A 14,131-nucleotide genomic window follows, 5' to 3' on the forward strand; every position below is an offset into this window, starting at 1 on the left:
AAATGTGGGTTTTCAGTCTGAAAGATGCTTAATGAAATGCTTCTTGGTTTTTCATGGAACACAGAAAAAAGTCCATTCGGTGCAACCCAGGAGCTTTCGCTTCAAACATCTTGACAGCTCCAGAGTGCCAGCATTTGAGTGACGACGTTAAGGATGTTGAGTGGAGCAGACTCTTTCGAAATGATGTGTTCACAAAGTGGTGCACCTCGCTCCATCCTCACTTGTGAACGACTGAGCCTTTCCAGGATGCCCCTTTCATACCCAATCATGATGCTATCACCTGTCACCAATGAACTGGTTTACCTGTGGAATGTTACAAACAGGTGTTTTTGGAGCGTTCCACAATTTTCCCAGTCTTTAGTTGCTCCTGTCCCAACTGGTTTGAGACGTGTTGCTGCATCAAATTCAGAATAAGCATATTTACAAAAATCAATGAAGTTGATGAAGTACAACATTAAATATATTGTCTTTGTACCGTTTTCATTGAGCATATGCCAAGAAGGATCAGCACATATCGCATTCTGTTTTATTTATGTTTTACACAGCATCACAATTTTTTGGAATGGGTTTTTGTATACAGTAATCCATTTACTACAACATACTGATAAATTTCTGTGTGTTTTTGTGCTGTTTAAGGCCTTTTGTATATGTAGGACTGTGTATGTAAGTTAGGGTGAGGTGCTGAACATGATTTATCAGATGTCATTGCTGCGAAAACACACTTGTTGTGTCAGTAACATTTGTGCTTATCTTGTCTATACTGTATGTTATTATAGACTTTGCATTTCCTGATGTGTGTTTGTAACTTGGTGACTGATGATACTTTACTCTTCAAAACTCAGCCTGTCACCTTTTTCTGTGGGAAGTCTAACAAAAAAACCCCAAAAAGCTTGAGAGTTAATTCTGGCTAATGAGTGGGCAAATAAATAATTATCTTTAATCAACATTTGGCATTTAAATGCACTTCAAACTGTGTGACAGTGATCACAAACACTCAGAAGACTTTGTGTGTGCGCGCTAATGTTACTTTTTGACTCAAAAAAACCCCAAAAAAACTACAGTTAATATTTTTTTATATAAAACTTTCTTTTTTAGCTTTCAGGCAAACATTTCCTTCCTCCTGGAACTAATGCAGTTATGACAGAATGTAGCTGAAGTGATGGATTGTGAAGGAGCTGTCCAGCTGCTAATGGCTGCTGTTGCACTCTTGTGTGTTTGCAGGTAAGCAGCGCTCCAGCATGTATCCGAGCTCTGACCAAGATGCTGTACTGCCCCTTTTGTCAGGGCATGCCGGCTGTTAAACCCTGTAAGAACTACTGCCTGAATGTCATGAAGGGCTGTCTGGCCAATCAAGCTGATCTGGATCCAGAGTGGAACCTGTACATTGGTAAGTCTTTTCAAGCGTTACTCCTGCCATTTCTCTCCTGGGTCCATCATACCTATTAGATGTTTTTATACATGTCTATATCTGTGTGAGTGGCTCCACAGTAGGGTTAAATGGGACTAATTGATGTGGTGGGTATGAGGGGGGGGAAAGCACATATTAGCACACACAATAATAAAACAGTAGATTCAATTTGAGGTTTTCAAGCTACTACTATTGTTGCTTTACACAGTGTTGTATAAGATATGATAAGATGAGATAACACTTTATTAATTCCTCACTGGGGAAATTTGCAGTGTTACAGCAGCAAAGAGGATTGTGTGATAGTAAGAAACATCAGTAAATAAAGCGAGATGTGATAAATAAGTAAACATTGTAATAAGTAAAACAGACAGTGGTTGAATTCACATTATTCCACATACGAAATATTGGTATTGCCCAGTTTAGCAAGCGCTCATGTTGCACAGGGGTGAATGTTAGTTTGGGTGTGTGTGGTCTACTGGGAGCAGTGTTGATTGTAAAGTCAGACAGCAGCAGGAAGGAAGGACCTGCGGTATCTCTCCTTCACACACTGCGGTGAAGCAATAGCAGATGCCAGCAAGTAATATGAATGACTTTAAAACTGTTTGAACTGTACAGAGAATAGCGTGATTTAAATAATCTTTTAAGCTGCATGTGTTGGACCAGCAAATAACTGTATAACAATGAGCTGAAAGCAGCAGAATAAGTCTTGATTGCAGCAAGCAGCCCTTTTACTTAACAGGGAGCGACTGAAATCAATTTAATATCGCAAATATCGCTCAGTGTAGCTTTACGCCTTCTGTCTGTTATTCTCATGAAAGCATAAACAGGTTAGTGTTGAAACATAAATGCTTCGCACGCTTTCAGGCTGATGTTTTATGGAGGCAGAGCAACGCTGTAATAATTTGAATTAAGAAACTGAAAAACAAATGGTGACAAGTGAATACTTAATGCTGAAAGATTTCTGCTTTATAAACCATCTATCTGAATTTACGTGGTTTGAGTTTCCCTCTCGGAAATTTCCAGGAGGTTAAATTTCAATTAGGTATTGAGTTGCCTATAGGATTTAAATTATTATGGCCTTTCTTTGCTTCCACACTGCTAAGTAAGCACTATGTTTTAATTCTATATGATGAATGAAATGTAAAAAGAAGGCTCAGGTCAGAGCGTTTACCTTGTTAGTCTGCAGGAATACAGAAATAGGTGTTTTATGCTGTCGAGTTTGACTTTCTATTTTAAGAGAGGTTACAGCTGCTTCTGTGTTGCTGTCATGTTTTGACAACATCAGTTCCATTGACACATATTGGGCCCCTCAGATAAGAAGGCACTTTATTTGTCATTCTTTTATCAACATTTTCCTGCATAAAAACAGATTTTATTCATGGGATTCTGCTCTCCTGCTGGGCTAAGTGGGGACTTGTAATAGGGCAGGAGTGCACTGCGGGGAGTGGCAAGTTTTGTGAGGATGAGTTCAATGGGAACTTGTTCAGCTCAGACACAAAAAGTACAAACATGAGTGTAATATTTATATATTTATGTAATATTTCATAGAATGCCTCACACAGGTGATTCCTGCCGTCACTTACCGAGGCTCATCCAGAACGCAGGCGGTGGCAGTGAAAGCGTGAGCTCTGCTTGTTCCTTGCTAGCTTGTGGCAGATAATGCACATTTGGGGGTTATTATAAAGAAAATATGATAAAGCAGTTTTAAGATAAAGAAGTTTTATTTAGAAGTTGGGATTTTTAAGCAGAATTATCCAAATTATAATGCAAGTTAATTGTTACCTTGTTGTCAAATATATGACCAAAAAGAGCATTTTTGTGCTCGTATTTCAAAGCCCCTGTGTTTTCTCTTCCTGTTAAATGACTCATCTTGCACCCAATCAAATGAGATATGGGGCAACCAAACCTTTGTGTTTGCATTTCTAAAAGAACATGGTTGGGATCTAGTTTGATTTCTTCTCATCCTCCACTTCCTGATCTAACACTGCTGTTTTTCCTCCCCCAAAAAATGTTTTGAGTTTTCGAATCCCTCTTTCACTCTCAAATATGTCACACACCGGCAGCTAAACATGCTCCAACTGCCTTTCACTTGGAATGAGAGTGATAGTTGACGACTGGAGGGCAGAAAGACTCACAGGGCCAGTCACACTCATCAAGTGTGTGCTTACAAAATAAACATGTCTACGTACACATCCTGCAGATTCAGAGCATCTGACAAATGTAGCCCCAGTGTTCGCTTCCCTTTTGAATCAGTTCTCCTGAGAAAACTTTGGTTTTCTGGATTTTCAGCCCTCCTCACCAGCCCCTCGTTGTCTTCGGCACTCAGCCATTTTACGCTGGGCATTAGTGTACAACCAGCTTGTGTAAGCTCGTGACCTTGGAGCGGCTGCACAAAGTTTCGTGCCAGTCTTTGTGAGAGCCGCTGGGACTATATGGACCAGCGAACCAAAACAATGAGCAGCTCAAAGAGGGTGAAAGCTGCAAAGAGCTTCAGGGTGGAGGGTTGATTCTCAGTGAGATCAGAAGCACCACCAACATTTTCACAAAGCACAGTCATTTGATTCAGCCTTAATATCAAGATCCTCTCTTGATGCAGTTTTAAAGATAGATTTGACACACATATGTGAACTTGGTGCATAGAAGCCAGTTTTTTCCAGTGAATAACAACGTCATTATTTAATGTCAGTCAAAGCGTGTGAGTCTCCTTGTTTAAGTCTTAATGTTTCGTTAGTAATCAGTGAGGTCAGCGGCTTTTTGCAAAGTATTGATTATGGCCCTTGTTTGGTTGGTTGTCTGACACTGCTCGACAGGACGAAGGCTGTGCTTACATGCATTCACTGATCTCGATGTCGAAGCAGATCTGTTTCACGAATGATCCACGGTGGCCTGAATGTCTATGTGTTCGACAAGCAGGGGGCAGAGCAGCTGCAATGCAGAGGGAGAAAGGACAAGACTGACAGACGCTGGCATGGGTTATTTTAGGGAGCTCTCTCCTAAAAGCAGGGATGTAGTGGAGCGTAAACACACATTAATGAAGTTCACCAGCCCCTCTCAAACCTGACATAACATAAATGCGGATTTCAGTAGGCTATCTTGCACATTTTCTGTTGTAAACTCGGCTGCTCATTTTGTCTTCCTTTGCATCATGATAGATGAGAAACACCACCGACAAGTGGGAATAGAAACTAACACTTCTCTGAGCTGGTGCATATTCCAGGCGACACAGAAGACACACAGATAATTCGATTGGACGTCTGATAATGAACGTTGAAGTTTTCTAACTTTTCTGCTCTTAGATATTCTTGCAGTTTAAACCAATTTGACAAATACTGATAAAGGTTGAATAACTTGGCATTTTACTCCATATGTGCAACAATGTTTTTATGCAATGATGATTTCTAATTCAGTTGAGGTTTATTTGGATTATATATTATTGCTTTGTCAGTTATGACTCTTAATACCATTGTTTCATTAAAGACTGTAATATACCTCTCTGTTGATCGGATCCATATTTGATTGTTCTTGACATCAAGGGACATGTTGGAAACTTGCGTTGTGTTGACCTACATCATTTATCATCAGTCAGAAATTAATAAAATGGCATAGAGGATTGGCTAAATACATGAATTGGCCCACAATAAAGGCCCTCATTAAAGCAAACAGCATGAGATATCTGCATTTCACAAAAGGAATCTCGATGTCTATTCAATTTGTGCATGCCTTTGTTCACACAGAGCCATCATTATTGTGTAATAAAATAAAATAACTCTTTATTAATCCCACTGCAGGATTAACTCCAGTGTTGCAGCAGCACAGGGGATTGTGGAATAGTAAGAAACATCATTAAAAACAATGAAGATATAATATAAAAGCAAACATTATGATAAGTAAAACTGAATAGAACAGACAATGGTTGAAGTCACTTTAATAAGGAAATATTGGTATTGCATAGTTTAGTATGCAATGATACTGCACATTAGGGAGCTTGTCAGCTTTGGTGTCCGTGGTGGAAAGGAGGGATCTGCAGTATCTCCCCTTCAAACACTGTGGGTGAAGCAGCCTGTCACTGAAGGAGCTGCCCAGTGTGTTTTCCATCATCCTCCTTTCTCCCACCACCTCCACTGAGGCAAGGGAGCATCCCAGGACAGAGCTGACTTTCTTAACCAGGCCGGTCAGTCTCTTCCTGTCAGCAGTTGAGATGCTGTTGCTCAGTAGGCCATAGAAGATGGCTGATGCCACTGCAGAGTGTCCATTCCTGGGATGTTCATTGGTGTAGGAGTTTGCACCAGTGGAAGCCCACCGTCAGCTCTCTGGTTTTCCCTGCATTGATCAGGAGGCGGTCCCTCTGGCACCAGTCCTCAAACCCCTGGGTCAGCTCTCTGTCGTCCACATCTGTGATGAGGCAAACAATTGCAGAGTCGTCAGAGAACTTTTGCAGGATGCAGTTCGCTGATGCAGTGTAGATGGTGAAGAGGAAGGGAGCCAGGACTGTCCCCTGCAAGGCCCCCCTGGTGCACACAACCAGACTCACAGTCCTGCATCCTCACATACTGTGGTTGGTTGGTGAGGTATGTCCATTAGCCATGGTGTGGGGTGGTGGTTCACCTCTCTGCGCTCCAGCTTCCCTCAGAGTTGTGGGCTATACGGTTGTGAAGGCTCTGGAGAAATTGAAAAAAACATGACTCTCTGAGTTCTCCCAGCCTTTTCCTGGTGACAGAGGGATGTGTGTAGGAGGTGGATGACAGTGTCATGCACCTGGGTGCCAGGTTTGATAGGCGAACTCTAGTGGGTCCTTTGATGAGAACCCCGGGGGGGAGAGATGGACAAGGACCAGTACACTACTGCAGCAGACAATGGGGGGCAGGACTAGACAGGTGGAGGGGAAGATGAGTGATTGAAAATGTTTCAGTCATTCACAAATATTCTATTTGTTTAATATTAGTTTTCATCTCATCTCTTTCATAATGTTTGTTTTGTATTATTATTACATCATTATTATTATTTGTTAATGTAATGGGGTGGCACGGTGGAACAAGTGGTAACACTGTCGCCTCACAGCTAGAAGGTCCCGGTTCGAGGCCCGCTGTGAGCGCTGGTGGCGTGCCTTTCTGTGTGGAGTTTGCATGTTCTCCCCGTTTTCAACCAGGGTATCCTCCTTAAATAACCCTCACTAAAAACATGCTAGAGGATCACCACCTGACCAATGGTGACGAACAGAGGTGGGTCCCCGGGCGCCGCTGTTGGCTGACAGTCCACCGCTCCTGGTCTGCCACGGAGGAAGGACGGACCAAGAAAGGTTAAAGGCGGAGAAAATATTTTCACGGAAGCAAGGCGTGTGTGCATGTAGTGTGCAACTAACTGTGTGTGATAAATAAAGTACATTTCTAATGCACGATTCACGGTGTACAACATTTTTATGTAGAATCATTGTGAAAAGGTTTCTAGTTGAAGTGAAAATATTTGCTCAACACTTAAACCTTTATTTAGCAGCAGCACGGCAGCAGAACACTGTAGACAGAGCGTCTTCCAGGCTTGTGATGTGTTACGACGACAGCACATGACCTTTCATAGGAGGTGATGCTGCTGCTCTAACTTATTATAGCGTTTGGTAAAAGTCAGGGAAAATGCCTCAACAGGTCACCAGTCCATCACGATAAATAACATTCTCACTTACAGTCACACTGACCACCCTTAACCTCCCACAGCGTTCTCCTGTCACTGGATTGAATTCATGACTGTGGCAGTGATTGAAGACAAAGTCGTCAATGTACAATCACCATGCTTCAACATGATATTTCAGTAATCCACAGTGCAAGCTAATATTAAAATGAACAAGCCAAGAGAAGCCAGGGAAGTCTGCAGGTGGAAGGAGGAAGATGATGCTGTGTGTGTGATCAGTCATGTGATTCACATTAATACACCTGCTTTACTAATTCTACAGGGCCAGACCCAGAGCTAATATCATAAACACTGTTTGTGTTGTTGCTTCAGACGTACTGTATGTCTTAACTTTGAATATATACAAAATTAGGTTTCCAACAGCAAATGCAACACAAGGCAAAAAAGTAACTCATACAAATATTATATCACCCATTTGCATTGAAAATATGAATTAATTAATTCAAATCTGTGCATATAGGCTATATTTCAGTGTTTTTTTAATATAATTTAGCTGTATTACTGGTAACCTAAAGGCATCACAGAGCTTGAACAATTAATGAAAATCCATCCATCCATTTTCTATGCCGCCTGTCCCTTGCGGGGGGGCTGGAGCCTATCCCAGCTGTCAACGGGCGAGAGGAGGGGTACACCCTGGACCGGTCGCCAGTCGATCGCAGGGCAACATATACACAGACAACCATTCATGCTCACACTCACACCTACGGGCAATTTTAGAGTCATCAATTAACCTAATGAGCATGTTTTTGGTCTGTGGGAGGAAGCCGGAGTACCCGGAGAGAACCCACACATGCACGGGAAGAACATGCAAACTTCACACAGAAAGGCCCCGCCCGGAGATCGAACCAGCAACCTTCTTGCTGTGAGGCATGCGCACTACTTGCTGCGCCACCGTGCAGCCCCAATTAATGAAAATGGTTAAAAAAAATACCAACCACTCAGGGTTCTTGAAGTGATTTTTCTGTTTTATGTCTGACAAACTTCATATCTTTGGGTTTTAGACCGTTGCTGAAACAAAACAAGATATTTGAAGACTTGGATTTTGGGATATCGTGTTTGGCATTTTTCACTATTTTCTGACTATTTTTTTTATATATATATTTTTTTTTTATCAAGAATATAATATACAGATAAATCGACAATGGAAAGACAGAGTGTTATTTCTGTTGCTTCTGTTGCTATTCCAGCCCTGTAGTGTACAAATATTGGTTGTGAAGTGACAGCTTACCTTCAGCAAGCGACCAACAAAGTAAACAGGACAACATCAAAAGCTATTAATAAGGCTTGACAATATGTTCATCATACCCGACAGTCTGTTTTGAAGTGTGTTTGCATATAGCGTAATGTTAATCTCCGTCCATCTATATACAAACTGCTTATTCTGTTCAGGGTCATGTGGGTTGCCAGAGTGACACACTGGATTACTTCAGTGAGATAACACATGTAAACAGACATTCACACTCACAGTCACACCTACAGATATTTAAGAGTCACAGTTTCACCTGAGCTGCTTCTTTAGAATGTGTGAGAAACCCCACGCACAAGCACGAACTCAAGCTCTCGCTAATGTAAAGCTCTCGCTTTGTCTCTGCTAATATATTACAATATATGTTATTGAGAGTCAGTAATGTTACATACAGCAAGTGTGTTTCAGTCCACCTAGAAGTGTCTACATTTACTCCACTAACTAAGAATGAAATTCAGACACGGCTCTGCTTGAATTTGACAATTTCACATTTAATCCCGGAGCAACGGTCATTCTGTCTTCATCAGGACTCTTGTCAATTGGATTATTGTCCGTCCGTGTAAATTAAATGCCAGTTCTATATCTTTTGGCTCTGACATTTCATGCTCATTATGGGATGAAGGATTTTCAATTAGCTTAAGGTCTAACCACAAAGAAGATATTGACTTGGCCCTTGGTGTTAAATTGTCAGGAAGGCTGCTTCATGTTCAGCACAGGCGGACAAATTATCCTAATGTGTGTACAGTCAATGAGTAGCATGCTGATATGAATCATACTGTACAAACGTGTCGTTCTCATCCGCAACAGTCAACGATTATTACTCAGACCTGACAGTTAGTCGTCTTCTCAACTTAAACTGGGTTATGCCAGCTCGCTGAAAAAGAATAAGGCGCCATGGCTTGAGGGCTCAGAGAGAAATAGTGAGAAACACCTGATAGTCCTGACACAGAGCCGGCACAGACTCGCAGCTAAGATATTCATCTTGATTCCTGTGGCATCCATTCAGACCAACATCATATACCTGCTCCACTGACCAGAGAAGACAAGATATTGGTGAGGCAAAAACTAATCCAAGCAAAGAGTGAGAAATCCTTTAAACCTAGAGGCTGTGTGCCTGATAGCAACGATTTTCCCCAACAACCCCTTCTCACCCAACGACTCCACCTGCAGGAAATAACACCCTCTGATTAAATACATTCCAACTTGTGATGGAAGTTGAATGAAAAAAAAAAAAAAGAAAACTTGTCCCACTTCACATTAACCAAGGTCTCACCTTCATTTATCCACTATGTGAGTGTGAGGCGGAAGGGGGCTGATGTGGCACCACCAGAGGCAAACTGTAACAGATGTGTGCTTGAAGAGCAGCTGCATGCTGCATATTCCTCAGAATAAATGATTCCAATCATTCCACTTGATTTATGTGACATACAGTATGCATACACAGGATATCTTTTAAGTATCCACTAACAGCCTTAGATCAAATGTCCTTGTGCATATGCTTTTTTTTTTTTTTTTTTGCTTGCCTCTGAGCAAGAGATTAATTAGACAAGCAAATAAAATATGACCAAGAAATTTCATTTAAAGCGCTGCAGGCTTCAAAAGGCCAATGTCAATTACACCGGTCTCACACTGTCATTTCAGATTCATTTGGAAAGGTGTTTTTTCCTGGAACTAATATCGCTGTAGCTCCAGAGCATCATGTCATTATTAATATTGGTATGAAACACTTTTACTCTGTAGCGTTACTAAATATTTGCTTGACATGGAGCAGCTAAAATAACACCTGCAGTTTTAGAAAACATGAGATAAACAGCGAGAATGTCAGTGTAAAACCTGCATTTCTTCCTTAATGTTACACTGAATAAATCAAATCTGAATAAATCATACCGTGGATTAAATAGGGCTGCTGAGTAGCCAGTCTGGAATCCATTCGTTCCCACTGGAGGACAAATCCTTGCTGACCTATCCCCATTCTGCTCCTAAAGACGAGGCATGCTCATAGCATTCATTATAGAAACAGATGCTAATTATAGTATGTTTTTAAGCAGTATCATATATCCATTCTGCTAATAAACCCATTGCAAATACCACTTTGATTGAGAAATTAACCAGACATAAACGCTGCTTTGCTCGTCATTATAAACATCTGGTTAAAAAAGCAGTCCAGTGCAATTTGATGAGATTAAGAGGGGGATTAGAGTTTAATTACATGAATTACTTGAAGCATTGAGCGACTGATGAACAGCTGTCAGTCTGTTTTCGCACCTGGGAACATATTCAGGACCCACACACCAAGTCCTCTGGGATGGTATGGAGCATTATGCTTCCTGCATAAAGCACTGGATATGTGTTTTAAGATGATCGCTTTGACAGTGTTTACTTGTCTTTGTGTTTAAAAACTCTTCCGGTTGGGTATTTTTTTTTTGTCGTGTGTTCTGAAGCAGGCTGTTTTTAACCAGTTTTGATGTTATTTATCAGGCTGTCTGCACGGACGTCTTCTTCCTCTTACTGTAGGTTGTTTGAATATCAGCCGCATACTGTGGTGATGAATATTGTCCACTGCAGCTTCCACCCATGTGCCATTATCATTTTTTTGTGTTGACAGGTGTTTGACACCTGTGATGGAGCTTCTCCCTTTGCACCTTCCCAATATTCGCAGTGAGACACAAGTTGGCTTCAAGTAATTCACAAGTGAACTGGTTGCCACCGCCACGGCTTTATTTGCAATCTTGTTGCATTGGTGTTTACAGGCTGTTGTTCTCTCTGGAGAGACATGTCACCACATTGGAAGTGATGTGCATCGATTCTATGCACTCATTTCTTTTTAATTAGGTGATTTGTTTCACTTGGTAACTGGAGCCAGCCGCAGCTTCGCTGTTTATGAAAATTCCAGCCAGCAACATATCCTTTCCTTTGTGAGAAATTCCTCATGAATAAAATATTGAGTAGAAAAACCATCTCCAACACACTGTGAGTGGACAACCCATGGCTGAGAGTCTGACCGCATGACTAGACCAAAATATTTTCCGCTCACAAGGATGCTGAAGGGTTCTGCTTTTACCAGCATGAATTCAGACACTGATACATCTCACATCTTCACACTTGACCATAATTAAAGCGAGCTGATACTCCTTTCACACCTACACAGAGACACGTACGTTGGCAATCTGAGTGGCTCAACGCACATCATCCAGCCGGACTGAATGACTCTCCTCCTGACCAGGACTGAATGTACTCAGACAATGCTCCGCTTTAGCCATCAGATGTTTCCATTAAGCGTCATTTCATTCAGTGTTGTTAATGCTTAAAATGTATTCATTTGAGTCTCCAACTGGTCTGGTAAAGGAAGAGAGAGGGCACATGAGTGGGCCAGTGAAAGCGCAACTTCACTGAAATAGCCAAAGCGTCTCCCTATTTGGTGCTAATGTAATATAATCGAGCATGGAGCGCCAATTGTAGGCTTGAATCTCTGTGAATGGTAACAGCCACTTACCTGTGACAGCAGTCCCCTGTGAAATAATCAGCGGTGGGATTAAGATAAGTAAAGTACTAATACCACACTGTAAGAATACTCTCTTACAAATAAAATATAAATTGAAAATTTAGCTGAAGTTAAAAGAACATTGGTACAGTCAGGAAATTTCAATGTGTCAACAGCACTTTAGTATTGTAGGTAGTTGAGGTGAAGCTAATTTTAACTGCAACTAGCGATGATCATTAAGAATTCTGCTGATTGTTTCCTTAATTAATTGATCGTTTGGTTTGTGCAAATTCAGAAAATAGTGGGAAAGGCAGTCACAATTATCCAGAACCCAAAGAAACATGTTCACATTTCTTGTTTTGTGCAAATTCTCAGTTATTAAAAATAAATTCAAATTATTAGCTGAATGTAAAGTAAAGGCAGCAAATACTCACATTTGACAAGCTAGAGCCATGAAATCTTGACCCTAACAAATCTCAAATTAGTTTCCAGTTATTTTGGTAGTACTTCAAGTACCTCAGATTCTTACTTAACCACAATACTTGAGTAAATGTACGTATTATATTCGACCGCTGGAAATAATGGGCTATTCTTTCAATTACTTGTCTTTGTTTTCTTATCAAATAGCTGGGCATGATAGTTACTTGCTGAATGACATGAATCAAGTTTAAAAATATGGCCTTAATGCCACTTTTGATCACATCCTGCATCTGTCGGTGCAGTATTTAAATCTGGAGTAATGTGTTTACTGTCTCGCTTTGTCATGAAACATTTAGAGTTGCTCCTTATTTATGACGTGAAGTAGCTATTGACTCGCACGGCGACGCTTTATATGATTGTCTCAATGAGCCTCTGTGCTTTCTGTGCATGCTATATCAATGATTTATTAGATTACTTCCAAGAAAAAGGGAGACGGAAAGTCGCCTTGCTTCTGATGTGTGCCTAATAACACATCTGACTTTGCAATCAGATCTGCCGTACAGTGGTTTTGAAACCAGGGAGCTTGAGCTCTCACAAGCAGCAGAGTGCAGCCACAGGCCTTTATATTTAGTTGACATTTTAGTTCCTGCAACACCCACAGCTAAAGGAACAAAGTTTAATTTGAATAATACTTCTTACAGCTGGCCATCATTGTCTCCACCTTGTATGGGGTCCAGTCTGTGATGAAATGTCAAAAGAAAATTAGTGCCAAGGATACCTGCATCCTGTGTTTTTCCATCCTGTGTGAGGTCTGCATTTCCATCCAGAGGATAGATGCTTTTGAACAGCGGTGATTTAGAACAGTGGTGCCTAAAAGCCATTTTACCCACGACTTTGGAGTTAAATGGATTTATAATGGTTGTTTGCACTGTCTAATCTCTGTGGCGTGTTTCACCACCCATGGGCAGAAAATACAAAGCTGCAATGCAAACTCTGCAAACCAGTAAAATCTGCTACAGTGGAAAAAAAAAATCTGTCCTCAACTCTAACAAAACATATATGATATAAATGATATAAAAACTTGAAAAATTTCAAGATAAAGGTTCCTGAACCTGGATTGTTGTTCTGTTCAGCACAATGTCAAAGACCTTATTCTGCTTCCTTATACCTAATGAAAAATGAGTTTCACCAGGAGAGTGGGACACACCAGGTGCTCTTCTGCACAAACAAAGACAGTCACAGTTAGCGACTAGCTGGTGAACTTGAAGCATTTAGCATCTAAAAAGTGTGATATTTCCCTCAGGAGACAGTCGAAATAAAAGCAAAGCTGAAAAGAGAGTGAAAATTGAACTTAAATTCACCAGGTGATCAGAGACACGACTCCAAACGAATGCTAATGCTGCTCCATTCCTGCTGGATGTGTAAATAAGCAACTGTTTGCTAAAAAGTTCACTGAAAGGTGATGATTTGTCTCCCCTTCCCAGAGAGGCCAAAAGAAATCAAACCAGTCTAATGCTCATGCATCAGTCTGCCTTTCAGAATTCTGATTTTTTCCAAGTCTGCCAAGTACGTATTGAGATTACCATTTCCATTGTAATGGTGTCTTCTGTTCATAGTTGACATGAAGAGATTGCTCACTAAAGTAACTGCAAAGTTGGGGACAAATCCACACTCCCTACTGGTTGCCTGGAAACTGTTCCCGGCCAAGAACTAGTCTGGCACATAACCACCCGCATAACGCAGAATTGCCATTTTTACACTTCACATTTTTGTACTGATCACCTGAACAAATGAGACGTAACGTCTTGATTAGTGAACTTTAGAGGTGCTGGTGGCCAGACTTTATTACTGTTGGACAGAGCCAGGATAGCTGTTTCTCCCTGTTTCCAGCCTTTGT

At 41.0% G+C, this 14,131-nt stretch overlaps 1 protein-coding gene across 2 annotated transcripts in view; it reads left to right on the top strand.

Annotated features, from left to right (window-relative positions):
• Window positions 1-14,131, top strand: part of LOC139340075 (glypican-6-like) — an 82,028-nt gene that overhangs the window by 35,687 nt on the left and 32,210 nt on the right. For both annotated transcript variants that reach the window (XM_070975679.1, XM_070975680.1), the window contains exon 4: window positions 1,222-1,387. In XM_070975679.1, the coding sequence (XP_070831780.1) occupies window positions 1,222-1,387 (166 nt within the window). The remainder of the gene's footprint in view (window positions 1-1,221; window positions 1,388-14,131) is intronic.

This window comes from Chaetodon trifascialis, chromosome 12 (assembly GCF_039877785.1).
Source record: "Chaetodon trifascialis isolate fChaTrf1 chromosome 12, fChaTrf1.hap1, whole genome shotgun sequence".
Lineage (NCBI taxonomy): Eukaryota > Metazoa > Chordata > Actinopteri > Chaetodontiformes > Chaetodontidae > Chaetodon > Chaetodon trifascialis.